The sequence below is a fragment of the Heloderma suspectum genome, chromosome 17, assembly GCF_057233095.1.
Source record: "Heloderma suspectum isolate Gila_16-S chromosome 17, 16-S_ref, whole genome shotgun sequence".
Taxonomy (NCBI): domain Eukaryota; kingdom Metazoa; phylum Chordata; class Lepidosauria; order Squamata; family Helodermatidae; genus Heloderma; species Heloderma suspectum.
The window spans coordinates 10,897,877-10,925,532 of NC_139474.1; the positions used below are offsets into that span (position 1 = coordinate 10,897,877).

Below are 27,656 nucleotides of genomic sequence, written 5' to 3' on the forward strand. Positions count from 1 at the left end.
GCTGGAAGTTGAGCGATTTTCCATTGGCAGACCGCCACTTAATTTTGGCCCAGCCCCATTCGGGCGACAAATGCCTCTCTTGTGGAGGGAAATGGCTTTCAGCCACTTCTACAGGGAAAATGTATGCCGCTCTACATGGAGGAATGGTCAAAACCTACCTCCTTCCACAACATGGATTGCGGTGCTGCTGGGGAGATATTATCTAAGGATGGGGATATCTCCACCTCAAAGCCACCCATAATTAAAGGAACTTTGCTCCATGGGAGAAATGGGAAATTTTGCACTCTCTCTCACCCTCACACGTTACCCCCACACCTGTGCAGCCGGGTCACAGAGCAGAAGCACCACTATCAGCATTGAAATAGTTGGACACCAGCTCACAGCGCAAGGCTGCCCATTCAGCAACCGGCAGGTCTGGGCATTCAGAGGCCACACACCTTTCATGTCAGCCATGCCTAGCTCAGTTTGGTATGTTAAGACAGCCCAGCAGCGGTAGGATTTAGGAAATGAAAAGCCACCTGTGAGCTACCCTCCTTAAGGGAGGAAGGCAACCCCCCTGCCCTTTGCATGCAATAACACTTATTTTTACATTCATATTTAGCTGTGGTGGTTGCTCTTAGTAAACGTAGCTTTGGTTGTTAACTTCTTTGCATTTTTGTTTAGGTTGCAAGAGTTAAAGCAGGGGGTGGGGTGGAGGCCATGTAGTCCTCCAGCTTTTGGTGGACTGCAGCTGCCATCAGCCCTAGGCAGCATAGCCAATGGTGAAGGATGATGGGAGTTGGGAGCCCAACATCTGGAAGGTCACATGATAACTATCCTTGAGTTAAAGTAAAAGTGCAACACTACGCATATCTATGGCAAAGTCAGCCTGATTGAGTTCAAGGAGATTTAATCCCAGATTGCAATCCAAATCTATTGAAACATTTTGATAAACTAAAAAGATACATTCAGTGAGGCAGCCATTTTTAATGCAAATACTTCTAAGAACTTAAGACACCAACTGCCATCTTCAGGAGTCCACAGATGTTGGCTTTGCTTACTAGCCAGCTGTTATTTGTCTTTGCCACCTCTGCATGCACAGAGCACTTAGGACAGGGGCAAGGTCTTCCCAGTATGGTTAAGAGAAAAACTGCTCAAAAACTTCTTGAGAAAAATTGCTCAAGAACTGCAGCAGTAGCGAGACTTTCGGGATGTCTCCCTCTGTGTGCAGATATTTGTTCCTGCTCAGCGGAGAGCTGGGGGCACTCAACCCTGGGCCATGGGCAAGTAGTTGTTGGGGGGATCACTCATCTTAGAAGGGGTATTCCTTCCTGTGTGAGGAAGGGGAATGCTTCCTCCAAGACATGGGTGGAGAATCTGCAGCCCTCCAGATGTTACGCTACAACTCCCATCATGCCTGGCAATTGGCTGTGCTGGTGGTGGTTGATGGGAATTGAAGTCCAACAGCTGGAAGGCCACAGGTTCCACACCCGTTTCAGGATGATGTTGACACATCTAGAAATAAAATGGCTACTAATCACGAGGCCTATATATTACCTCCAGTATCAGAGTCAGGCAGCTTCTGAATACCAGCTGCTGGAGATCGCGACTGGGAGGGGGCTCTTGTGCTCAAGTTCTGCTTCTGAGCCTCCTTTTGGGGCATTTGGCTGGCCACTGTGGGAACAGAATGTTGCACCAGACAGGGCTTTGGTCTGATCCATCATGGCTCTATATAAAGTATCTTTTTCTCCCCTCAAGAACTAATTGCTTCTGCCTTATCAAAGTAATCTAATTCACATGATTATACCACCATGCTATGCATGTCTACTCCAAAGCATGTGCCACTGGATTTCGTGAAGCTTTTCCCCAGGAAAGTGTATATATATAGGATCGTAGCCTTTATCAGCTAAGACTTTAACAAAACCCAGTGCTATGTTCTATCTTTGTTATACGGCCTCCCCAAGTAAGAAATCAGCAACAGATCTTGTTTTAAGCCTGCTTCAGAACGGGAAGGTACACTTGCACTAACTCATCTGAACATCTGCAGCTGGACTTTAGGCAAATGGCACACTTACCACCACAGGAAACAGCATCACGTTGTACATTCACCACTCACCATGTGGCTGAGATTCCGTGTGCTGTAGTAGTCCCCTCTTGCCAAGCGCAGAAACTAGTTCTAGGCACCCAGATACCCTCCACTTTTATTTTGAAAGGCAGCTTTCCAAACCTCAGGATGGTGATGAAATTTAAGCAGACTTCAGCGCTGGCCCAAACTTAAAAGGCCAAAGATAAGCTAGAAAGTGTGGGTCCAAAGCATGACAAGATCTCCAAGGGGGCAATAGTCCAGGCAGGATTGGCTGTGCTTTAAGTGCCCAGCATAGATGCTTACCACTCACCAGAGCTAGAGTTATTCAAAACAGGCAGCTACAGGCACAGTTCCATACTGCATAGCAGTTGGAAAATTCAGGAGGGGGGTTTGAGGGCTGATCTGGCAATCCCAGCGTGCAACTTGGGAGTGCACGTGCGAGATACATCCCACAAATCTCCTTCATTAAAGGCCAGGAGACACCCCTCTCAGCCTGAGCCATAGTTAAAATGTGCCCATGATTTGTTAGCTAAAACACTAGTCTGCGCATAATCTCGAGAGTTGTGCTGCCTTGCACAATCTGACTTCCTCTATGACGGAAGTTTTGTTTAACTGACTGGCCCTCACTCACCGTTTTCAGCACAATGCTGTGAAATCAAGACAAAAGAATGTGCTAACGCCCACCCAGCATAGGAACAAGGGAAGCTGCCTCGTACGGAGTCAGTCTCCTTGATCCATCTGGCCCAGTATGGTCGACACTGGCTGGCAGCAGCTCTCCGGGGTTTCAGGCAAGGTTCTCTCCTAGCCCTTCCTGGAGCTGCCGGGGATCGAACCTGGGACCTTCCGCATGCAAAGCAGGTGCAGCATAATCCTGGCTTGCTTGCGCAGTAAGCTCAGACAGACATGGAGACTACATCTACCAGCAGTGAATAGGCATGAGGGTGGACACAGCAGTGGCTACATGAAGCCAAAACGAATGTAGAACTGGCACACTCCGCTAAAGCATGCATTCACCGCGGGAGGGCAACATGATGCTGGGACAACTTCCCAACCAGAGTTTTCTTCTTTTAAGGTAAAGAAAATGCCCGACATCAATAACAACTCAAATGGATTTTTCTCAATACATCCAGGAGAAGACACGGTTAGTATCTCCTTGCAGCCAGAAGCAGAACAGCCACTGTCCTCTGGCTATGTGATGGTGGCTTTTAACCAGGACAGGGGAAGGAAAGAGCAAAGTAGACTATGTTCTGGTTAAGGTTCCTGGCTGGGAGGGTAAGGCCACCAACAACCCCCCTCTCTTGGTCCAACAAAGTGGAGGCACTGCAGCCAGCTCACCCGCCTCCCACCCCCCAAGTAATCCTCAAGCCACCTCTCACACATCCCTTGAAGGAAGGAAGACAAGGACTACACAGCCAGGCCTGAAAATCCCTCATTTTGCAGAGGCTGGTTATGTTTTATTATTTTTTTTCCTTTTCTCTTTTCCTCTCATTTGTGTTTTTAATTTCACTTGTGAAAAAAAGCTGACAAAGAAAACCTTCCACCCACTGCCTGGCCCAGCGGGGTCCCTGACGTTCCTTAAATAAAAGGGGAGGGGGGAGAAGGGAACAGGAGAGATGACGGGATGAACAGGGCAGTGAAGCAATTTGGAAAATGCAGCTTCCTGGTGCTAAGAGAGAGACACACAGAGACACACAGTACAGCGTTCTTGGGAGCCAGGGCCCAGCACCAGGGGGACGGATGGGCTTCAATTTGGTCATTGATACAGGGGGAAAAGGTGTGGGTGCAAATGAAGGGATCCAGCTACATAGCCCTGCCATACCAGCATGGGATTGAGAGGTGGGTGAGAGGAAGATTGGGACTGAAGGGTGCCAAGACGGTCAAAGGCGAGTGGGACCGCGTTCGGATCATGCCCGAAGCTGCTCACGAAGCGCAGAGGTTGCCCAGCTGTCCAAAGATACATTCATTGACTGTGGAATGCAGAAGCTGGCGAAGCCCCCAGCCCCTCAACCATCTCCCCTTCCTCCCACTTCAGGCTTGAGGAAGAGTTAAGAGTTATAAATTAGCTTGACACATACTACCCACCACTTGGGGGAGGAAGCAGCGGTGCTAGGGAGGGAGGGAAGGAGGCCATAGTGCAAATGTCCCTCCTGTTCCTCCCATGATGTTCATTCCTAGAGCAGGCTGGGAAACACGGCAAGGGGACCGTGAGGGTGGAGAAAGGAGCTGTGGAACAGGGGGCCCTGAGAGGAAGAGTTTCAGGAACAGCAGTGAGAGGTGATGGTGGGTGGTGGGAGAAATGATGTAGTGGTAGAACAAAATGGTGGAACTCAAGGGGTGATTCAGTAGAAGATATCAAGCCCCCATCATAGGCAGAAAGGAAGAAGTCACTGCATGTGGAAGGAGGTGGGGGGGAGATGAGTGTGGAAGGCCACAGTGCCTTCCCAAAATGGATTTTGGAGGGGAGGGGGAAGACAGACACACACAGACACACCCCAGCCCTCTGCTGGCTAAACCCTCCCTGCAGGTGAGCCACCAATCAAATGCCAGCGGGAGGAACAACACACACTCAGGAGCTCGGGCCTGCCTTCAGCAGAGACTGAAGCATCCCGGGGCGGCAGGGAAAGGGAGACTGAAGGGGACGGTATGAAAGCTCTGCCTCAGATTAGAAAAATCACAATGGGGGGAGAAATGGAAAGACAGGAATGGCAGCAAACTGAAACCAGCGAAGAGAACTGTTGCCCAGACCTTGCCTGTGGGGACTGTGGGGGACAGCGCCCCCCCACAAGGCAGATGAGCAAGCATCACCACCAGCCCCCAGTGGTCGGGAAGCCTTTGGCCTGTACAGAGCCCCTGCCAAACCTGCCACCTCCCCCCAGAGTTAAGTGGAAAAAATAATGAGAGACAGGCCAAGGGGACTCAACAGCACTCTGAGCAGCTGAGCTGGAAGGGGAGGGAGGCCCCGTCCCCCTCCGGCGAGGTATCATCCGGGAAAGCCACTTTCAGAGAAGAAAAAAAGCAGGAGGGAGGGGCTGGGCAGCAGAGGGAGGGGGCAGGCTCCCTTTCCCAGCCTGCCCCAGGTCCCAGCCCCCTCCCCTCCAACACAATCATGTCCCTCCTCCTCAGCAGCAGCCGCCGCCTCCCTGTTTGACCGGAGTGCTGTCAATCTTCAGGTTGGGTCTGTCTCCGCCCGCTGTGGCTCCGGGGCCCATGCGCTTCTTGATCTCGGCTGCCATCGTCATGAACGACTGCTCCACGTTGGTGGCATTCTTGGCGCTTGTCTCCAGGAAGGGGATCCCAAGCGAGTCTGCAAACTCCTGCCCAAGGAGGGAAGGTTTGGAGTGCCTTAAGACACCGAAGTCACAGCATGGCCAGCCTTGCAACTGCCTTGTGTAAGGCAACATTTCCATGTAGTCTGACACCCCATGCAAGCCACCCCACCTCCCAGAGGAGGTTGTGAAGGTTCCCAAGACAATCTCATCTCCAAAGAGAAGATCTTAACACCTGGTACATGCCAAAAGAATTCTGGGGGAAAGTGACCATGTTATACTTGAGTTCTTGGTTCTAAAGGAAGCAAAAGCCGAGTGTAGCCAAACGCGTACCCTGGATTTTAGGAAAGCCAATTTTAATAAACTCAGAACAGTGATCAGGAAGGTCCCATGGCAAGCAACTCTAACGAGAAAAGGAGTCCAATATGGGTGGGAGCTTTTAAACAAGGAAATTCTCAAGGCACAATTACAAACTATTCTGACAAGAAGAAAAGGTGGAAGACAACAGAAGAAGCCAATGTGGCTTCACAAAAAGTGTAGAGATGACCTGAAAACAAAAAAGGACACATATAGGAAGTGGAGAGAAGGCCAAGTAACAAAGGAAGAGTACAGGCAGCTAGCACAGAATTGCAGGGATGGCGTCAGGAAGGCTAAAGCTGAGAATGAGCTGAGGTTAGCAAGGGATGCTAAAAAACAACAAAAAGGCTTTCTTCAGCTACGTGCATAGTAAAAGGCAGAGGAAAGAAATGGTTGTTCAGCTATTAAATAAGGATGGCAAAATGATAACAGATGACAAAGAAAAGGTAGAGGTGCTCAATTCCTACTTTGGCTCAGTCTTCTCCCAAAAGAGGGTCTATGACCCCCCTGGCAAAGGCAAAGTACAGGCTGAAGGGGCAGGATCGATAGGCATCGATAGGCATATGGACAAGGTACACCTAATTACTTTGAATGAGTTCAAATCTCCAGGGCCAGATGAACTGCATCCTAGAGTAATAAAGGAACTGGCAGAAGAGCTCTCAGAACCGCTGTCTATTCTCTTTGAGAAATCATGGAGGACGGGTGAAGTGCCAGATGACTGGAGGAGGGCTAATGTTGTCCCTATCTTCAAAAAGGGTAAAAAGGAGGAACCTGAGAACTACAGACCAGTCAGTCTGACATCAATCCCTGGGAAAATTCTGGCGCAGATGATAAAGCAATCCATCTGGAAGCACCTTGACAACAATGCCGTGATTACTCGAAGCCAACATGGATTTGTCAAGAACAAATCCTGCCAGACGAATCTGATCTCATTTTTTGATCAAGTAACCTCCCTCATGGATTGCGGGAATACTGTGGACATAATATACCTCGACTTCACCAAAGCTTTCGACAAAGTGCCCCATGATATCCTGATGAGCAAACTAGCTCAAAGTGGGCTAGATGAAACAACTATCAGGTGGATCCACAGATGGCTACAGAATCGGACTCAAAGAGTGCTTATCAATGGGACCTTCTCAAACTGGGGAGAGGTAATGAGCGGGGTACCGCAGGGCTCAGTCCTGGGCCCAGTGCTCTTCAAGCATTTTTATTAATGACTTGCAGGAGGAGGTGCAGGGAATGCTGATCAAATTTGCAGATGGCACAAAATTGGGTGGGATAGCTAATACTTTGGAAGACAGAAACAAAATTCAAAGTGATCTGGATAGACTGGAGCGCTGGGCAGAAAACAGATTGACATTTAATAGGGATAAATGCCAAGTTCTGCACCTAGGAAAAAGAAACCAAATGCACAGTTACGAGATGGGGGATATGCGGCTCAACAACTCTACAAGCAAGAAGGATCTTGGAATTGTTGTCGATCACAAGCTGAATATGAGACAATGTGATGTGGCTGCAAAAAAGGCAAATGCTCTTTTGGGCTGCATTAATGGAAACATAGCTTCCAAATCCCGGGAAGTACTAGTTCCCCTCTACTCAGCACTGGTTAGGCCTCATCTGGAGTACTGTGTCCAGTTCTGGGTGCCACACTTTATGAAGGATGCAAACAAACTGGAGAGGGCTCAGAGGAGGGCAACAAAGATGATCAGGGGACTGGAAACAAAGCCCTATGAAGAGAGACTGAAAGAACTGGGCATGTTTAGCCTTGAGAAGAGAAGACTGAGGGGAGATAGGATAGCACTGTTCCAAGTACTTGAAAGGTTGTCACAGAGAGGAAGACCAGGATCTCTTCTTGATCATCCCAGAGTGCAGGACATGGAATAATGGGCTCAAGTGACAGGAAGCCAGATTCTGGCTGAAGATCAGGAGAAACTTCCTGACTGTTAAAGCAACACGACAATGGAACCAATTACCTAGGGCTCTCCCACACCGGAGGCATTCAAGATGAGGCTGGACATCCATCTGTCAGGGATGCTCTGACTTGGATTCCTGCATTGAGTAGGGGGTTGGACTCGATGGTCTTGTAGCCCCCTTCCAACCCTACTATTCTATGATTCTATGAAAAGGTCTCGTTGGATAAACCAAGGCAAATGGAGGAGAGTGCCTGCCCATTCATAAGAGCACCTTCAACTCTTCTTATTACTAGCGGTTTCTTGGACTCTTCGGCAATCCAATTTCAAAGTTACCAATGGCTCCTGGATATTTGCACTCCGATCTACACAGTCAACAGAAAGAAGTGATAGAAGGCTGAAGTGGTTGTTTGGACTGTACCTTTTCAGACTGCAGATGGGGATTTTTTTTTAATGCTCCCCTACATTAAAAAAAACAACAACCCTGCAAACAGAAAAGCAGCACAGCAGGCAAAGGGCTGGGATAGAAGCTTGCCCTGTGATGCGCTACTTTTCTGCTTGGGTTTACTTGCACAGAGGCTTCGGCTATTGGGCGGTACAGAAATGAAATAAAGAAATGAAAAATAAATAAATTATGTTTGCTTTAAAAAATAAAGACGGAGGATCATTCAAAAGTGACACCTGCCACTGGCAATTTGAAATGGTGTGGCCCGTTGTACCACACTGTTTTCCTGTATCAGTAAAGTGGTGAATCCACTCTGGGTTTCAGTCAGAAACAGCCAGAACTCTAAAGGAGCTATCCAAGGTGCTGAACTCACCAGCTTCCAATGCCCCTGACCCGGCATCACCCTTGCTCTACACCCCCACCTTAGAGGATAGCAGCAGGGCCAGATAAATTTCTGGTTGGTGGAGGGTTCGCTGACACCTGCCATGCCCTCAGTGGCCCTTACCTTGGCAGTTGTGTAGTCCACCACTTTCTTCGTGGTCAGGTCGCATTTGTTGCCCACAAGGAGCTTGTTGACGTTCTCACTGGCATAGCGCTCGATTTCCTGCAGCCACTGCTTCACGTTGTTGTAAGATTCCTGCGGGGTTCGAGCACAAGAGGGAACCGGATGAGGCACAGTAGGGGCTCGGCTCCCAGCCAGCCAATTAAGCTGCTGCTGCTGCTGCTGCTAAAGCACCGTGAAGGGCTGCTGGCCAACTGTAGTTTCATGGCACAAAGAATCTCGTGTCATGCCAAGTGCGAAGTTGGGGTGCCCGAGTGCGTCAGCCTTAAGGAAGACTAAGTTCCGAAATCTCATGGTTATGGACCTACATCCCACAAAGCACAAGGCAACACGATGACAGATGGAGATGCCGTACAAGGCTTGAAGTCATGACTGCCTTGTGAAGAACGGAGCTTTGCTCATTTACTCGAGTTACTGGCATTAACCACTCCGCTATCATGGGCATTTGCCCTTTTCTTAGGCCACTACAATTTGGGTGGCATCTGCTGATCTGAGGGGAGAGTGGGAAATTGCTTCTCACGGTCTCTGGGTAGACAGGCTTGTTTTGACTCAACGTAACTGACCCCTCACCCCCCACCCCCCAGCACCATCAGCGATAATCCCTGCAAATACCTAAAGGAGTTAAGATTCAAATACCTAAAAGAGCACCTCCTCCCATACCAACCTGCCCATGCACTGAGATGATCAGACGCGGCCCTTCTCAAGTTTCACAGGGAGAAAATGTATGCTTTGCAGGCATAAAGGAGAGGGCCCTTTGTGTGGTGGTGCCCCAAGTCTGGAATGCCTTCCCAAAGGAAGGTCTGTCTGGCACCAACCCTGTATTTTTTTTTTTTGGCATCAGTCAAAATGTGTTTTTGGTTTTCTTGCCCTACCATTTTAACTTCACGGTATGTTTTTTAGCTCGTCAAATAGTTGGTTTAAATCCCTCTCAATGTTACTGTTTGATGTTTATTTTTTCTTGTATTGTGGATGTGTGATTTTATGTTTGCATACAGCCCTGGGACCCAGTTTTGTGGGTGAAGGGTGGTCGAGAAATTGTTAAAGCAAATAAACAAAGTGCGAGCCTTCTGTTCAGGTGCCGTTCCTTAGCAACAAACCATCTTCTGCAGAGATGGGGTGGGGTTGTTTAATTTGACACTCACAGACCCTTCCCACTGCTCCTCCTCATGTCCAGAGCTGGATACCCCACACTGGCGTTCTTCACTGCAAGGCCCGAGGGCCACTGGCAGCTGCCAGCCATCTCTAGTGCAGCCCACTCCCTCTCTTTTGCTCTCTCTCTTTTTTCAGTAGCTGCTCACTCTCAGCAGGGGCTCTCTAGCTTTGCCTTCCTGCTTGCTTTAGAGGTGGGCTGTCTGCTGTGATCTAGGCTACCACAGGAGGTCTAAGGGGTGGAGAGTCAGGGGAGCTGACGCTCGTCTGCTGTAATGTAGTTGGAGGGTGGAGAGGAGAACACAGGAGCAATCAGCCAATGAGCTGTGATGGGGGAAGAGGAGGCCAGGAGTACCGTGATTGGCTAGCTGCGCAGCCACTGGGGGGGAAATGGAATGCGCGGGTGAGAGACCTGCGGCGGGAGTGGCCATCCTTGCGTAAAATGGAATGCCCAGAGTCAAAGTGGCTCCTGCTTGAAAAATAGTGAAGATCGTTGCCCTCTACACCCACAAATTCCTCTGTCCTGCTCCCCCAGCCCACTGTTCTAACCACCATCACCACCACGCAGCTGCTGCTGTACCTGATCTGTCACATCATACACCACAATTATGCCGTGCGCCCCTCGGTAGTAGCTGGAGGTGATGGTTCGGAACCGTTCCTGCCCAGCCGTGTCCCACTGGAAAGAGAAGAAGAGAGGAGGGGGAATAATTGCGCTCAGCAACCCAAGCTTACATCCGGCGGATAATGTTGCAGGCCCTGCAAACTTGTGCACAGTGTTAGAGAACTAATGTTCTTCATCTCTCCCCTTCACCCTCCCCCAGGAGTTAATGAATGATCTAGGAGGGAACTAGAAGCACAACTCAAGGATTAGTCCCCACGCCTGATCATTCTTCTGGAAGAGGGGAAGTGCTCTGGCACTTCTGAAACGAAGGTGTTTACGGCAGGTCAACAACCTCTGTTATCAGATGCATGACCTGGACTGAATGGCCGGTAAATCCACCATGTGACAGAGACAAAGAGAACAAGGAGGCTAAAAAAAAATAAATCACACCTTGAAGCTGGAGTCATCCAGGCCTGGATAAAGTAACCCAAACATTTGCAAGAGTATCAAATGCTACGCTATTGCTGCAATACTAAATGCTTTGAGACACAACACATTATCACTGAGATAGTTCTTTGTCCAGAGAGAACTGCCTGTCATGAGAAACAGTAAACTGTGTTAATTTCAGCCTCCTGTCCAATTGTCCATCAAATGTGTTCTCTTTTAGCACAGCAATCTTAAGACCAGAGGTCAATCGGACAAAGAGACTGAAACTGAAGATTTCCTCATGTGCATTGAATCCCATACAGAACCAGAGCCCCCTCATTCCATTCTCCACTCACTGGAACTAGCCGGGGTCTAAGCATTAGCAGACATCACTCAGCATTTATGCACATTTCAGTAATCCTTACAACAGCCCTCTAAGGTAGACCAGCAACACCCCATTCCACAGATGGGGAGCTGAGGCCAAGACAGTAGTGGCGTGCTGAAGGCCATTCAAAGCAGCCTTCTCCACCCTGGTGCCCTCCGGATGTTTTGGACCTTAACTCCCATCAGCCCTAGCCAACATGACCAATGGTTAGGAATGCTCAGAGTTGTAGTCCAAAACATCTGGAGGGCACCAACTTGGGCAAGGCTGATCTAGTGAGTTCTAGACAAAGGTTAAGATTTGCAGAGTGTGTTCCTAGTTCCCTGCTCAGCCTCTTCACCACTACTCAGCTCTCAGAAGTGCCCCCTTCCCTTGGCACCCTCCAACATGCCTGAATGCAGCTCCAGCAGAGAGCCCCCCCCCCGACTCCCAGCTGTTGCTGAAGTCAACAGAGGGAGAGGAAGCAGAAGCCCTCCGTTATGCTTAGATCCAGTTCCACAACCTGCTCAACTGCTACCTGCTGAGCTTTGTGACTAAGAATCTAGTGCCCAAGTTTGCTTTCTCCCTTCTTTCCCAATCCTTCTTCCTAATGTATCTTAGATTGTTAGTCTGAGGGCAGGGACGGTTTTATTTCTGATCTCTGGAAGCCACTTTTCAGCTGAAAGTGAGGGGAAAATGCCTTAAATAAAGTAAGGCGATAGAGGAGAAGGACCTGCTCCTTTCTGCCGCCCTAAACCCACTCTCATGTCTCAGTGTCCCAATTCCCAGGGCAACTTCCACTACCCATTACAGCAAGGGTGGGGGCCCAGTTTTAGATGGGGAGCTTCAGGATGATGTCAGTGAGTGTGGCCCCACCAGCTGATCTCATCACCCCATCCATTTTGCCCTTCGCCATGCTGAGAGAGGCATGGAGAAAAGGACTTGGCCAGCACCAGGAAGAGCAACTGCTCCTCCCGGTGCCTGCCCAAGTCGTCAGCTTTGCACTGTGCACAAAGTCCCATAGGAGCCTTCTTGCTTGCTTTAGAGGTGGGCCATCTGCTGTGATCTGGGCTACCAGAGGAGACTTTAGGGCAGAGCTTTCCAAACTGTGTGTCACCAGCAGTGTGTAGGTGTGTCGCGCGGAGTTCCCTTACTCACGTTTGCTTTGCTTGGTCCCTCCCCCGGAACTTCCTAAAGCAGCTAATCTTAAAGCAGCTTAGCTGCTTTAACATTAGCTGCTTTAGGATCACGTGGTGTCTTGATGCAGGACGCACGTGATTGGCGGTGTTGGAGTGGTACAGCGAGGAGTGTGGCAACGCTGGCTGATGAGGAGTGTGGAGAGTTAGAAGTTAGCAGAGCAATTAGTCGAGCAATTTGCAATCAGCTCGGGCGAGAGGCTTCCCCACGTCCTCGGTGCGGCTGCAGGGCATTGAGGAGAACAACGGCCCGCTGCACGCCCCCAGAGCAGGGAGGCCTGCGCCGGGCAGGTGAGGAGCTTCGAGCCTGCGCTCCCCAGAAAGGTAGAGGCGCGGGGCGAAGAGAGGGGAAGGGAGGCACTGCCCTGGGAGCAGAGCTTGGCCAACACCGGCGCAGAGAAGTGGCAGCGGCCACCAGCCCTGTGTGGTTTCGGGCGTGCCCTTCGCGGACTTCTGCACCGCGCTGCCAGGCCAAAATACCACACAGGTGGAAACGCCACCTGGGACTGCACCGAGCGGGCCATCCGCCATCTTGGCCAGTCGGAACAGAGCTCAGTTGATTCTGCCATTTATTTTTATTTTTACTCTGCTGTAATTGTGGATTAACCACCCACTGGCAGTGTACCACCGGAGAGTGCTGGAACTGGACTCTGGACATAGGCATTGCAAATATTTACAGCAGTATAGCCTTGTAGTGAGACATATATATTTACACCATTTTTGTTGGACTTTTGCTTCTCTACTTCATGTGTTTTTGCAGCTGAGCTCCTACCTGGACCTGTGTGTCCTAATATGTATTGTAAATACTTTGGTTAATTTTGTTTATTTTTGACATTTTCTCCTGGTCCTGATTCCTATCTTTATCTCACTTTATCGCTGTGGGAGTGGACCGCAGGTGCTGTTATTTTCATAAGAAAAAACAGAGAAAGATAAGCACTAAAAACATGAAAGTATGGTACCAAATAAATTAAAGTGTCATTTTACCTCAACACATTGTCATTTGTCAGAAAAACCAGTAGGATACTTTATTGAGCTTTAAAAATCTATAAAGAAGCAGTCTGCATCATTCACAAAGAGAATGAAGCCATCAGAGAAAGCTCAAAAGGCAAGTTACTTGGTTGCTCAAATAATTGCCAAAAACAAGGACCCACACGCTATTGCCGAAACCACCATAAAGGAATCTTGCTGTGCTATTGTTCGAACAATGTTTGGGCCTGAATTTGAGATAGAAGTTAATAAAATCCCTTTGGCAGATAACACTATCGGAAGACGTATTCAAGACATGTCTGATGACATTAAGCAGCAAATGAAGGATATTTTTCAAGACGATAATATGATCTTTACATTGCAATTAGATGAAGCAACAGATGTCAGTGGGTTAGCACAATTATTGGTTTTTATACGCTTCATTCATACTGACAGAATTATTGAGCAATTCTTGTGTTGTCTAGAACTTCCAATGAGAACTAGAGGTGAAGATATATTTAAAACTTTTGATTGCTTCATGAAGGAAAATAATTTGCAATGGTTAAATTGTGTAGGAATATGCACAGATGGCGCACCCTCAATGGTTGGTTCAACAAAAGGTTTTATAGCTTTAGCAAAGAAAGAGAATGAAAATCTTATAATTACTCATTGCTTTTTACATCGCAAAGCACTAATCGCGCAAACCATTGGAAATGAATTAAGAAAAGTTTTGGACAAAGTGGTTCAAATGGTCAATTACATTAAAAGTAGACCTCTTCAATCAAGATTATTTGCTCATATTTGTGAAGACATGGGGGCAAGGTTTAAAAAGCTTCTACTACACACAGAAGTTCATTGGCTCTCAAGAGGTCGAGTGCTTTGTCGTGTATATGAATTGAGGGAAATGATACTTAAACTTTTTGAGGAAAATCAGCAGAATGAATTCTGCGATCTAATTCAAAGCAAACTTTGGTGCATAAAATTGGCATATCTTGCTGACATATTTGAACATTTGAATAAAATATGAATAAAAACCAGTATGGAAAAGGAAAAAATATATTAACAGCGGTAGATAAAATTTGTGCTATGAGAGACAAAATAGCAATTTGGAAAAGGAAAGTGAAAGAAGGGAATTTTGAAATGTTTTCCAAAACTGCTGAGTGCCAGCTAAAATGTGATATCAGCTTGCTAATTGTTGACCATTTAACATTGCTTGGAGAGAAAGTTCATCATTACTCCCAAATGCTGAAATCCAAGACTATGATTGGATCAGAAATCCATTTCTTTCAACTGCAATGAGGAATTTTTCACTTATTGAAGAAGAATTAGCTGACATAAAAAATGATCGAAATGTGTTAATGATGCATGAACAGGGTGACTTAGACAGCTTTTGGATTCACATTTCAAAAATGCATCCAAACATAGCTAAAAAAGAGTTAAAAATTCTTCTGCAGTTTTGTACTACATACATTTGTGAAGTATCCTTTTCAACGATGGCAAACTTAAAGACACTGAAACGTGGAAGCTTAAAAATGCTTGATGACGAAATGTGAGTGTCTTTATCTAATATTCCACCAAATATTGAAAAGCTGTGTTCATCCCATCAACCTCATACATCCCATTAAAATGGTAAGTAGTTATTGGTGTTATTCAACTTTTTTAAATTCTTGCACATATTTACATACTGTTACTCATAAATGACAACAATGTATATTATTATCTTACAAATCATATATTTTTAAAAATATAAATGAAAGGTTTTCATGAGATATGTTGTATCCCCATACATTTCGTTATTACAGTTTATGTATGTGTCCGTATCTCTTATAACGGGTTAGTTTAACCTCCAGTTTGCTAGTAAAACTGAGTTACCGTGTCACGAAATGATGCATGTCTAAAAAGTGTGTCACCAACATGAAAAGTTTGGAAAGCTCTGCTTTAGGGGGTGGGGAGTCAGGAGAGCTGATGCTCGTCCACTGTAAAGTGGTTGGGAGGGGTGGAGAGGAGAACACAGGACCAGTCAGCCAATTGGCTGTGATGGGGGAAGAGGAGGCCAAGAGGCAAAGAGCAACATGATTGGCTAGCGGCAGAGATGCACCGCGCAGCCGCTGGAGGGGGGATGGAACACAAGTGCGAGACAGCAATGTGGACTGCGCTGGGAGTGGCCCCAGTGGCAGTGCCCTTGTGCGGAATAGCGTCCAGAGTCAAAGAGGCTTCTGCTTGAAAAACACTGAAGATTGCTGCCCTCTATATGCACCATGTGAACGGACCCAGCCTGCACTGGGAAGAGTGGAGCTGCCCTAGTCCCCACCCACCCACCACATTCATCTCTGTTGTTAACTCTGGAGATAACAGCAGGGATTCCTCAAGGCTGCAGGGCTTGGAGGCCGACTCACAGACCCCAGAGGAATCCAAGGAGACTCCCCTGTCAAATGGAGAACCTCCGTGGGTCCGATGAGGTCTGGGTGCCGGAGGTTCCCTTCCCACGTATTACAGGGCTGCCTTTGTGATTTGTTTTCCAGCCTCCTGGAGAAGCTGCCGAGCTGCTGGGTTTTGCCAGCACGACACTCACAATTTGCAGTTTGATGGTTTTGCCATCCAGCTCGATGGTGCGGATTTTGAAGTCCACGCCGATGGTGCTGATGTAGCTTTCTGTGTAGGTGTCATCCTGGGGGGAAGGGGGGGGGGAGAAAGAGTTTAATCACCAAGACGGAGAGGTGGACAGAAGCCCACCACACCTCTTCGTTCCCATGTGCCATGTGTGCGCTTCAAACTGTAATCCACATTTCCAACATTCAAAATCTTCATATGTACACAAACAAAAACCCCAAATAGGAAGAGCACACTTTTTTTAGATAACTGTATCCAAGTGGCTTAATTTGTTCGAGCCACAAAATTTGGAGCTACCCTACACATATGCCTAGAACACCTTTTGGAAAGAAAGAACTTGGTGTAGGATAACTATTCAATCAGTACTTTAAAGGGGGGGGGGGAATCTGCCAGGAGCAGCTTTTCCCTCACTTTGTTACACAACTCTAGAGCAGCAGTGGGCAGAAAGTAGATAAGAATCTACTGTTAGATCCTTGGCTGACTTGCAGTACATCGGCAAGCATTTCTGACTTCCAATGGCTGACAGAAACAATTTTGAAGCTTCTTGCCCCAAATTAGGTTGTTTGGGAGTGGGGAGTGGGGACACGCTTTGGGGAGAACCAGGAGAGGCTTTTTTGTGAATTTGGCTCTGGTATTGAGCCCAAATCCCTGGGGTGAGCATGTGCTCAGGGGCACCTTGTTCCTTAATTCTTAGCGTATGCCTGCCTGCTTGAGCTCGTTTTTTGCACCTGGCTCTAGTTGGTAGACTTTGTGGTTCTAGCATAAAACTGCAAGCCTGAAATCTGCTCACCCCTATTCTAGAGCAATGGTTTCTCCTCAGCCCCACAACTGGATTCCATCAAGATCCTACTGAGGTTGCTCAGAGATAAGCTTCCCTGCATAACATTCCTCCCCCCCACCCGCAATACTACCCATCTTCCCCATGCACTGTCTGATACCCGCTCACCTCCCAACAGCTGTTTCCCATATAGCTAAAGCCACATCAGAGTTAATAAGGGCGTGGTCGTAACCTAGGCCCATCCCATCATCCGAGGTTGGGACTGAAGACTCCGACTGGAATCCTGAATTGTTGAAGCAGGCAGTCACCAAAACAGCCACTCTGCTCTAGACTGCAATAGCTAGTCACCTTGGCTCTCGGCCCCAGCCCCCACATTTGATTCTCCTTTCCGCCCTAGTGTGTGTTTTGCCTTTACCTTTTGATTGTACCACCAGGTATGGTGGTATTTCAAATGTTCATGCAGTGCCCAGAGAATTCAGGCCTATTCTCTGCTCCTACTCAGTTGTGGAGGAGGGATTCTTGGGGATGGGGGGGGGGGGGGGAGAAGGGTTGTTTTAAAATGAACTCAGTCCATGAGTGGGTTTACAGTAATGCCCAAGAGGCTGTTAGAACACTCCTTGGCACCTCCTTGGTAGACATGTCAGGTATGGAAAGAGTTCCCTCAAGATAGTGGAGTTTAAAAACCATTTATCTACCATCGCCCACCCCAAACCCCTGGGACAGTAAGAAATCTAGAGAAAATGCAGCTTCCTTAAACTGAAAACAGTGGGGTTTTGTGGGTGCATGTTGCTTTTATGGTGGGGGCGGGGGGGGGCGGATAAGAGATTCTAGAGAATTAGTCACAGGGTTTTTCTGCCTCTTTCCTTGGCCCACAATGCCAAGGAAAACATGGATTTGGAAAGCTTATCACTAAGAGACAGCTCAGATCAGCTGCTGTCCCTCAGACAGACCAACCTCCGGTAGGAATGCCTGCTACTTAGGTGGGGCTGAATACTCACAGCGAACCGTAGCAAGAGGCATGACTTCCCCACGCCGGAGTCGCCAATCAGAAGCAGCTTGAACAGGTAGTCACTGGGAAAGAGACAGAGGTCAAGGGGCAAGTTTATATGTGCACAAAGAGCACCCCGCTCTCACTTGTCATTGGCACTGATCCGTTTCCTTTCTGGATTCTGGACCAGAGTATGTAAAACGCACGGACAGTCTTACCCCAGCCTGAATATCCTGTACATTCCCACATGGGCCTTAAAGTAATGTTGTACAGTAGGAGTAGGGAACCTCTTTTAGCCCGAGGGCCAGATTCCATTTCTGAGGAATGCCGCTCTCAGGGGCTGCATTTCTGTAGCAGGCAGGGCCAAAGGCAAAGGTGGCAGGTCCAAAATGCCAGCATAATGTATGTTAAAACTCTTCCTGGCAGTAACTCAGCCTGAGGAGAGGGATTTCAACCTTTTAGAATGGGGAAGAAACTGCATGAAAGCAGAGAAACCACCAAAAGATTGGTGGTTGGGGGAGAGGGAAGAATGCCAGAACGCCAAACTGGGACTCAGGAGGGCTGAATTGGTACCCCAAGCCTCAGGTTCTCCTCCCCTGTTGTAGAGTCTTGCCTCCCCAAGCTCTCTAAGATGGGAAGTAGAGGAGAAACACCTTATAAATACAAGGGCAGATTTAAAGACATTTTGATGTTTATCTACTGAAGAAGTCAGAAGCCAGAGAAGGTCACAGCATGATCCATGAAGACCCACATTGCACCTCCTGGCCCCACACACTGCCACACGCTTGTGCCCCCATCCAAAACATTCTGCAAAATTCCAGATATTCTATACCAGATAATAGCTTGCAGATATTCTGCAAAGGTAAAACACTACATGAAATGAATCTCATATATCTGACATGCAGCTAATTGCAGCTATGTCAGTTTCCTCGATGTATCGTTTCAATGGTTTTGCTGGGTACCCAAGTAAGCCTTGAGCAGCATTTGAACCTTCAGGGCTGCCGCGACTAGCCATTAGCCAAACAATTAATCTTGCTAGGAATTGCCACCATTTGGTAGCACCTCAGAACAGATACTTCTGTACTTACCTGGAAAGCCATGGCGCAAGGCTCTGCATATATGCCACAGTTACATACTATGTAGGGGCTCAGAAAATGTAGCTGGCTTTGGTGGCTAGCCGCCAGAGACCTTATTCTGCCATCCCATTCCTGAACAGCCTGGGCTGGAGTCTCGCCTCTGATGTCATAGCAAGCTTTGGAGGCCCTGGGAAAGAGGGGGCACTTACCCCTATTGCGCTGGCTCCAGACGCACTCAGAGTGCCTCCGAGGCCACAGGAACCCACCCATCTTGGGCTAGCTTCGGAGGCACTCTGAAAGCAGGAAGAAGTCTCCCTGCCTGTCCAGTGTCTGAGACTCAGTGCGAGAGGGCTCTGCCCTCCTCAGATTCCACAGACCTTGCCCAAATCAGAAGATGGGGTCACCAGTGTCAAGCGCAACTGCGGACCCCTGGCACAACGTCTAATATCGCCCACGAATCATCACTATGGTCACTGGCACCAAGGACGGCACATAGAAAAGTAAGGTGCAGCAGATACGTAAAGCTCCCAAACTCTTACTCAGTTGGGCAACAGAGAGTGAGCCAATGACTCCTGCACTCCCTTCCCCACCTGCCTGTGAATTTCTCCCCATGGTGGCATTACACATGCAGCAACGCTAACCATGACCAGCTTTACCAGTGCTTGCAAACCCACTTCGAACTGTGGTTCGAAGCTATGCACAGTTACTTAGCTCTGCCAGCCAGACACAGAGGTGTTGTTTCTGGAGCCTAGAGTCTTTACATCATGATGCCCACCACCTTATCTACAGCCCCTCCAAAGCTGGGGGGGCGGGAATCCTCCAGTATCAGGGATGAAACCTTCTAACAGTTCAGGAGAACTAACATCACAGCTGGGCCACTTAGCCTTGTTCTATAATCTCTCCGCCCTGGAATTCCTCCCTTTCCGGTTCTGAATGCCCCCAGACACACTCCCCACTGTACAAGTGAAGGCAACGGCCAGCAGGCTACAATGAACCCCCCCTGGTGTCAGCTCAGCAACACTGATCTGCCGCACCAGACTGCTCAGGGCCACCCTAGCCCATCAGCTCCCTAAAGCTAGTGGGCCCCTGGGTATCAGGCTGCTCCCTCCATGTACTGAACTGCAAATACTGCCAACAGTCAGGAGGAAGGAAGTTTCTTAACTGGAGTGTTTGACTAGCATGCAGGAGAGGTGACAGGAAGCAGGAGAGTCACGAGATAGTGTGCTGGCATTTTTCTTATTAAGCACCACAGGGAGGGACTACCCCTAATCTTCTGGAGGTGGGGAAGGCAGTAGCACTTACAAAGCAAATATGCACTCATAGATCTGACCCTGGGTTCCAGTCCCCAGCTCCAGTCACGAACTCAGCTGACCTCCCAAATGCCACCAATTCTCAGACACAGCTACTCCTGACCAGTTCAGCAATTTCAGTCTCGCAGGGTCAAGGTATGTACAAGCCCTGGGCATTCACACTTAGCGCCAACACAAACCTGGCTTCAAAGATGTAGCCTGAGCTAGAAGTAACCCCCAATTCTGTTCAACCTAGATTCGGAAGACTAATATGTGATCTGGTGAGGCCTATGTTTTTCTGATCTATTTGCCAAATTGCACCACAACCTAGAACCCAAGGGCAAGCATCGATCACTCTCTAGCAGACAGGCACTCCCAGGACAGAGAGTCAGCAGCTGCCATGGAGAAACAGCCAACAAAACCCGGCTGGGAAGATCAGGGTGTTCTGAAAAATTGAGGGCAGCAGGACAGTTAACCCAACCAGTTCTGAAGGGATGAGACACAACCTTCAGGTATACCCAATGGCTTGCTGAAAGAGGACCCTTTATCTTGAAGGGCATTTCACATCAGCCAGCTTTTCAGGGGCAGATTGAAAGTGCAGCAATCTATAACCACTCAATGATACTTTACTTACACGCACCCTCAGACCAACAGCATTTCTCTCCCCGACCCCATTTATGGCAATATCTCTTCTCTCCAGAATGCCAGACACCTATAAGATGCAACAGACATCCTTTGAGAGCTACAAACACATTCCATAAGTTTCAATTCTAGGCCTGCACAAAGCCACAAACATCACTGCAGTTAGGGTGCCTCCTGCATCAAATGTTTACAGGCCCAAGGAACCAGGCTCCTGAGATTTTCCCCAGTAGAGAATCTTTTATCCTAGACAGTTCCAGCTACAGCCTTGGAAGCAAAAGGTTACCCCCATTATGATGCTGGCTTACCACAAAGAGACACTTGATGCGACACTTAGCATTTAGTGGTCAAAGTGCTTCATAGGGAGTCCCCCCCACCCCGTCACGCATACATCAACCCTGTAAGGTAGTCCAGTATTATGATCCCCCCTCCCCAATTGCAGTTGGGAGGCTGAGAGAACCATGGCTTGTCCAAGGCTGCATAGAGAGTTAATAGAAGAGGCAAGATTCCAGCTGGGACTTCCTGTTTCAACAGCTCAGTCTTAGGTGCTATGCTACATAAGCTCTCTACCATGACACACAGTATAGTCTTGGCTCAACCAGTGCTTGAAAGAGGACCCTGCTTGTCATCAGCATCTACAAAAACACCTATGTCCACAGCCAGCACCTCCAGTGGCCACAGCATTAGTTTAGCTAATTCATCAGCTCCTTGGGAAGGGCATTCATGAACAACAAAGTAAAATGACACCAGAGCAGGAAGTCCTGTTCTTTAACCTCAGATACTGTCTGGTCTCACACATGCCAAAGCCACCCTGACCATCACCAGTAGCCTCCTCAGAGGCCACAACAGCCCAGGCCAGCCCTGGAAACTGGGGATGAGCACTAATGGGACAGGATGAGCACTAATGGGACTGGCTTAGAGCAGCCATTTCCCAATGGTGGACCAAGCCAATAAGTCCTTTGCAAACTAAAGTCCAGAGGAGTTTCTAGCCCATAAAAGGTTGCACTGGTCTGCTTGTTCACACATGCCCACATTAAGACAGTCCTAGTAATACAAGCCATGGCTGACTTGCCTCTATTTCAACCTTAGTTTCACACCATGGTTTGTGACCAATCGTTATCCATGGCTTACGTCAGCCTTCGCCAACCTGGTGCTCTCCATATGTTTCAGCCTACTACTCCAATCAGTCCTAGCCAGCATAGCCAATAGTGAGGAATGAAGGAATTGTAGGCCAAAACATCTGGACGGCCATAAGTCACTCATACCTTCAATAACCCAAGAGAACATGAAAGCTCTTCTGGTTTACAAAGGTGTTTTCATGGAAGCAATACTTGTCAAAGGACACCAGGCAAATAGCTTTCTATGAGCCAGCGCTAACCAGAAATTTTAAATGCGAAAATATCTGTAGAAAGGATTCTAGCACTTGTTTTGACCAGAGCAGGGATGGGGGGGGATTTGTTTGGTTTGCATTTGAGTATGAACTGACCTAATTTGCACTTCTTAAACTAACACACAAACTTGAATGTAGTTATCCTCTGGTTTTCACGCGTCTCCAACTTTTGTGACACGATTCTCCAATTTTAAAAAATGCATGTAACAGGGGAAATTGCATACAAAATGCATGTGTTAGTGAAGATTGCTTGCAAGATATGCATATGAATTTGTGCATATGAATTTTCATGCGGATTCTTAAAAAAAAATTTGCAAGCTGAAGCAGAAAGAGGATGGAACGAACTTGTGCTTGAAAAAATGTGACCATTATAGAAAGCAAAACTGACAGATTCATGTAACCCCAGAAACAAGCCCCACTGTCACTGGGCCCTGTCATCTCAGAAGACCATCTTAAGATCAGGGACTCAATTTTTGAGGCATCCTTACTCACTGTGGTTGGAGCTCTGCCTCTATAGGTGCAAGCAGATGTACCTCTGAACACCTGCAGAGTGCTTTCCCTTTCTACTCAGTGACCAAAATTTAGCCCCCTGACATCTGGAATTAAGCACCAGTGTTTTGGAGCCAGAGCTCTGGGTTTCAGGTAGGACTCCACTGCTGCACCTCTTTTTAAAAACTGGATTAAGCACACGCTCCCTGCTCAGGAGGTGGAACTGACAGGTGAGTCCCAAACAAAACTCCACCAACAGAGGCCTATATTAAAACAAAAGTCTTTGCACACACCAGGAGTGTCTCCCAACTTGGGTAGATGAGAAGAGAGATGCTTCCAGATTGGTATCTCCTTTGCATACAGGTTTAAAATACTGTGTATAGCAGCCTCACCCAACCCAGTATTCTCTAGATGTGTTGGATTACAACTCCCAATGACCATGCTGGCTGGGGAAGCTTGGAGTTGTAGTCCAACAAATCTGGAGGCACTGGTTTGCAGAAAGGCTGCCACACGTAGTTTAAAATCAGTTTCCACAGAGTTACTCCAGTTTAACAAATGCAGGTCAGTTTCTTAACACTTTACGGTTATTCTCAGTGTTTAACAGTGCAGGAGTTAAGATAGAAAAAAGGGCAAGAATTTAGATTTCTCTTTCAGAAGAAGAGTTAATGACCAAATGCATGTGCTGTTTTTTTTTAATTATTCTGAACATTACACAAAAAGGCCCTGCTCTTTCCCTTTGCGAGGTATCTCTACTACAGGTGTGGAGCTATTCACACTGTAGGAAATAATACCAGGAACAACTCTGGAATAATCCTATAAGACTTGACTGAATGCAAACCTCCTAAGAAGAACAATGGCTAGTACAGAAACAAAGCAAGGCCACCTGAAAAACTTTTACAGAAAATAAACCCGCAAAGTGGTAGCCATGTTAACCTGCTGCAGTAAATATAAAGTGTCTAGTACTACTTTGAAGACTAACACATTTGCAGTATAGTTAGCTTTCCTAGGACACAGCCCATGTGATCAGATGCATGAAGTGCTCACTTAAGACGGTAGAAATAGAGCATGAGGAGGATCTAATAGCAGACTTGTAAACAACCACTCGCCTGGGCAGGTGAATACCTCCCTTCACAAACCAATGTAGCACACAAGCAAGTATAGTGGGAGCACTTAAGGAGATACACAAGCTGGGGAAAGACAGAAGATGTTTATATCTCACTTTAAGAGGGATGCAGACAAGCCGGAGAGGGTTCAGAGGAGGGCAACAAAGATGATCAGGGGACTGGAAACAAAGCCCTATGAAGAGAGACTGAAAGAGCTGGGCATGTTGAGCCTTGAGAAGAGAAGACTGAGGGGATATAGGATAGCGCTCTTCAAGGACTTGAAAGGCTGTCACAGAGGGGAAGGCCAGGATCTCTTCTCCATCATCCCAGAATGCGGGGCACAGAAGAATGGGCTCAAGGTACAGGAAACCTGATTCCAGCTGAACATCAGGAGAAACTTCCTGACATTAGAGCAATACAACAATGGAACCAATTACCTAGGGAGGTAGTAGGCTTGCCCACACTGGAGGCATTCAAGATGAGGCTGGACATCCATCTGTCAGGAATGCTCTGACTTGGATTCCTGCATTGAGCAGGGGGTTGGACTCAATGGTCCCCTCCAACCCTACTATTCTATTATTCTATATTAAAGAAAAGACTATTTCGCTAAATGGAAAGTGAGGCAAACACAAGAAGCTCCAATTCTATGCATCTTTATTTGGAAGCCAGTCCCACTGAATTCAACAGGACAAACTCCCAAGTAAATCTGAACTGAAGTCTTTGAGGGTTGGGGGGGGCGTTGGGGAGGGGAAGGACAGAGAGAAGACGACTGTTCATCAGTTAAGCAGAACATACATCGAAGCTTTACTTTCAATAGACACGCACCTACAGGTACACCCGAATAAAAGAGTAAGTTTTCTAGATATGCCCCACTTCACTAGAGAAAAACCTTTCTCTCCCTCTTCTGTGTGTGAGAATTATTCACACTCAGTTTTAGACATTACGTAAGTGAACAAGACACCTTAACATGGGAACCAAATTGAAAAAGAGAAGACTGTGCACAAGCAAGGAGGTGAAGGAGGGATACAGAAAGAAGTCATGAACACTGGTGGTGGGAGTAACATCAGCCTTCCTTTATGAAAGGAAGAATATGGGGTGGAGAGAGGAAGAGAAATTTACTGGGAAGTTGGACGAAGATAGAACAAGGGCACGAAGGAAGTGCGGGCACCATAGTGCAAGGGAGAAAAAGAATAGCACAAGAGACTAATGGTGCAAGGGGGGATGGAATGGAGCATCACAAGAGACTAGTAGCTTAAGAGGGGATGGGACAGCACAAGAAATGGCGGCAAGGAGTTAGGGCAACGTGGGAACGGAGCGGCGCAAGAAATGGCGGCAAGGAGTTAGGGCAACGTGGGAACGGAGCGGCGCAAGAAATGGCGGCAAGGAGTTAGGGCAACGTGGGAACGGAGCGGCGCAAGAAATGGCGGCAAGGAGTTAGGGCAACGTGGGAACGGAGCGGCGCAAGAAATGGCGGCAAGGAGTTAGGGCAACGTGGGAACGGAGCGGCGCAAGAAATGGCGGCAAGGAGTTAGGGCAACGTGGGAACGGAGCGGCGCAAGAAATGGCGGCAAGGAGTTAGGGCAACGTGGGAACGGAGCGGCGCAAGAAATGGCGGCAAGGAGTTAGGGCAACGTGGGAACGGAGCGGCGCAAGAAATGGCGGCAAGGAGTTAGGGCAACGTGGGAACGGAGCGGCGCAAGAAATGGCGGCAAGGAGTTAGGGCAACGTGGGAACGGAGCGGCGCAAGAAATGGCGGCAAGGAGTTAGGGCAACGTGGGAACGGAGCGGCGCAAGAAATGGCGGCAAGGAGTTAGGGCAACGTGGGAACGGAGCGGCGCAAGAAATGGCGGCAAGGAGTTAGGGCAACGTGGGAACGGAGCGGCGCAAGAAATGGCGGCAAGGAGTTAGGGCAACGTGGGAACGGAGCGGCGCAAGAAATGGCGGCAAGGAGTTAGGGCAACGTGGGAACGGAGCGGCGCAAGAGGCCAACAGTTCAAAGGAAGACGAAATAGTACAAAAATTAATAGCACAAACGAACAGCGCAAGAGGCTGATCATGAAAGGGAGGAAGGCGACAGCACAGGAAAATACTGGAGCAAGGGAAGACGGGAACAGCACAGGACATTAGCAGTGCAAAGGGGAGGAAGGGGACAGCACAGAAAATTAACAGCGAAAGGGGGAGGAAAGGATAACGGAGATGCACAGTGGAAGAGAAAGGGGCGGCACAAGCCCCTCACATACAAGGCGGGAAGGGGGCAGCACAGGAGGGGTCCGCAGGGCAAGGCGACGCCAGCAGCGGCCGAGGGCGCAAGCACAGGGGGCCGATGGCTCGGGGCGCTTCGCTCCCCCCCCATTCCGCTCACAAGCAAGTGGGGGCACGGCGGGGGGGAACGCACAGCCTCCCCCCGCGACCGTCTGTCCCTGGCCGTCAGCGACGCCCGCGGGAGGGCCGGGGCCTCTCCGGGCCTCCTACGGGGGCGGGGGCCTCGAATGTGGCGGCAGGACACCCCCGAACCCAATCCGGCCCAGCCGGGCCCGGCGGTGCACACTCACTACTCGGGGTTCATGGCGGCTCCTCCGCGGTGGGTCGGCGGCTGACTCGCTGCTTCCTTCCTTCCTTCCTTCCCTCCCTCCTTCCTTCGTTCCTTCCCGGCTGGCTGGTCCGGTCGCTCCCTCACACAAGATGGCGGCGGCGACTCCCTCCTCCCCCCTCTCTCTCGCTTTCCCTCAGGTGCGACTTTACCACTGCGCAGAGCGCGCCGGGAAATGTAGTCTTTTCCCTCCCCGCCCGAGCGCTCGGCCTTAGACGGTGCCTGAAGAACTCGGGTCGCTTCTCCCCGCCGCACGGCACTATGGGGAAGAGCGCCGTGCGTAAGTTTCTCGGGCGCCTCACGTCGCTTTCGGCGTACTCGTCACGTGACTAGGGCTCGCCCTGCGGCGCCCCGTCCGCCCGAAGGGCCCTGGGAGATGTAGTTCGTGCTGTAACACTAAACTGAGCGAAAGCGCAGCAGACTCTCTCCCTGGGCGTCCAGTAGTCAAATGAAGGAGGGTTGATATTATTTGACCACCCACTATTTATAAACAGAATAATGCCTTTAAATGCAACTATATATGATATAACATTTTATTCACGTGTATGTGTATATTAAATATATATTAATTTCTATGATTTTATTTAGATATCAGTATGTGTGCGTTTTATGCATACATTATTCCAGTCTCAACAGCATGCAGTCAGTGTCTTAAAATACAGGCATTCACAGTGTGTGTGCCTATCGATAGATCAATTAACTATCTCTTTATAAGATATTGCACACTTCTTTTGCAGAGTGTGTGTGTGCGCGCGCGCGCGATGTGTGTAAAAATAATGTAAAAATAGTACTCCAGAAATGAATACACTTATAAACTCCCCACCACCCAATGGCCCTATTTAATTTTGAATTACATAGAGGTTAAAACACATTATTTCACCCTGCTTCCATTTGTAAGAGAAAGATAGCTTGCCAGAGTTATGTCAGAGTTGTGAGACAGATCCCATACTTCGAAGTTATGAATAATGAAAACCACATTTAGCATTTGTAGAGATTTTTTGAGTGTTCAAAAGCTTTTCACGTAGATATTGCTGCAGCAATTCTTCCATTGTAACATCTCTCTTTTGGGTTTTCGATGCAAGGCCCCTTCAGAGATTTTATTATAGGCCTTATGAGCACATCAGATTATGCAGCAACTTATTTTAATTATTCTAATTATATTGGACCCCACCTTCTCTTTATGTAGCTGAAAGTGACTTACAAGGGAGTTTCTGATCTGGTCTACATAGGGAAAGGGAATGAAGAGAGGGAGCCAATTGTAGTGGTAGGAGAGGGCCGTACCACCTCAGGGTGTAGGTTTGTTGTTTATTCGGTCAGTCGCTTTCGACTCTTCATGACTTCATGGACCAGCCCACGCCAGAGCTTCCTGTCGGCCGTCGCCACCCCCAGCTCCCCCAAGG

At 48.4% G+C, this 27,656-nt stretch overlaps 1 protein-coding gene across 2 annotated transcripts; it reads right to left on the reverse strand.

Moving 5' to 3' along the window:
* Positions 1-872: 872 nt before the first annotated feature.
* On the reverse strand, positions 873-26,351 carry RAB1B (RAB1B, member RAS oncogene family). 2 transcript variants are annotated; one of them, XM_084824868.1, is made up of 6 exons: positions 26,219-26,351; positions 17,691-17,763; positions 15,877-15,972; positions 10,335-10,430; positions 8,549-8,680; positions 873-5,379 (listed from the first exon to the last, which is right to left on the reverse strand). In XM_084824868.1, exons 1-6 carry the CDS (start codon positions 26,230-26,232, stop codon positions 5,185-5,187), a joined length of 606 nt encoding a protein of 201 aa, XP_084680994.1. In that variant the 5' UTR covers positions 26,233-26,351; the 3' UTR covers positions 873-5,184. The 2 variants fall into 2 exon arrangements, with proteins under 2 accessions (XP_084680994.1, XP_084680993.1); XM_084824867.1 differs by lacking the exon at positions 873-5,379 and having other exon boundaries at positions 8,172-8,680.
* Positions 26,352-27,656: the final 1,305 nt, after the last annotated feature.

What these genes read in the sequence shown, in the direction of transcription:
- RAB1B (XM_084824867.1), bottom strand. An exon ending in GCCTCTTGCTACGGTTCGCT is followed by an intron (nt 15,973 to 17,690) that starts GTGAGTATTCAG and finishes CCTTCCCCCCAG; the next exon opens with GATGACACCTACACAGAAAG. An exon ending in TGTATGATGTGACAGATCAG is followed by an intron (nt 8,681 to 10,334) that starts GTACAGCAGCAG and finishes CGAACCCCGCAG; the next exon opens with GAATCTTACAACAACGTGAA.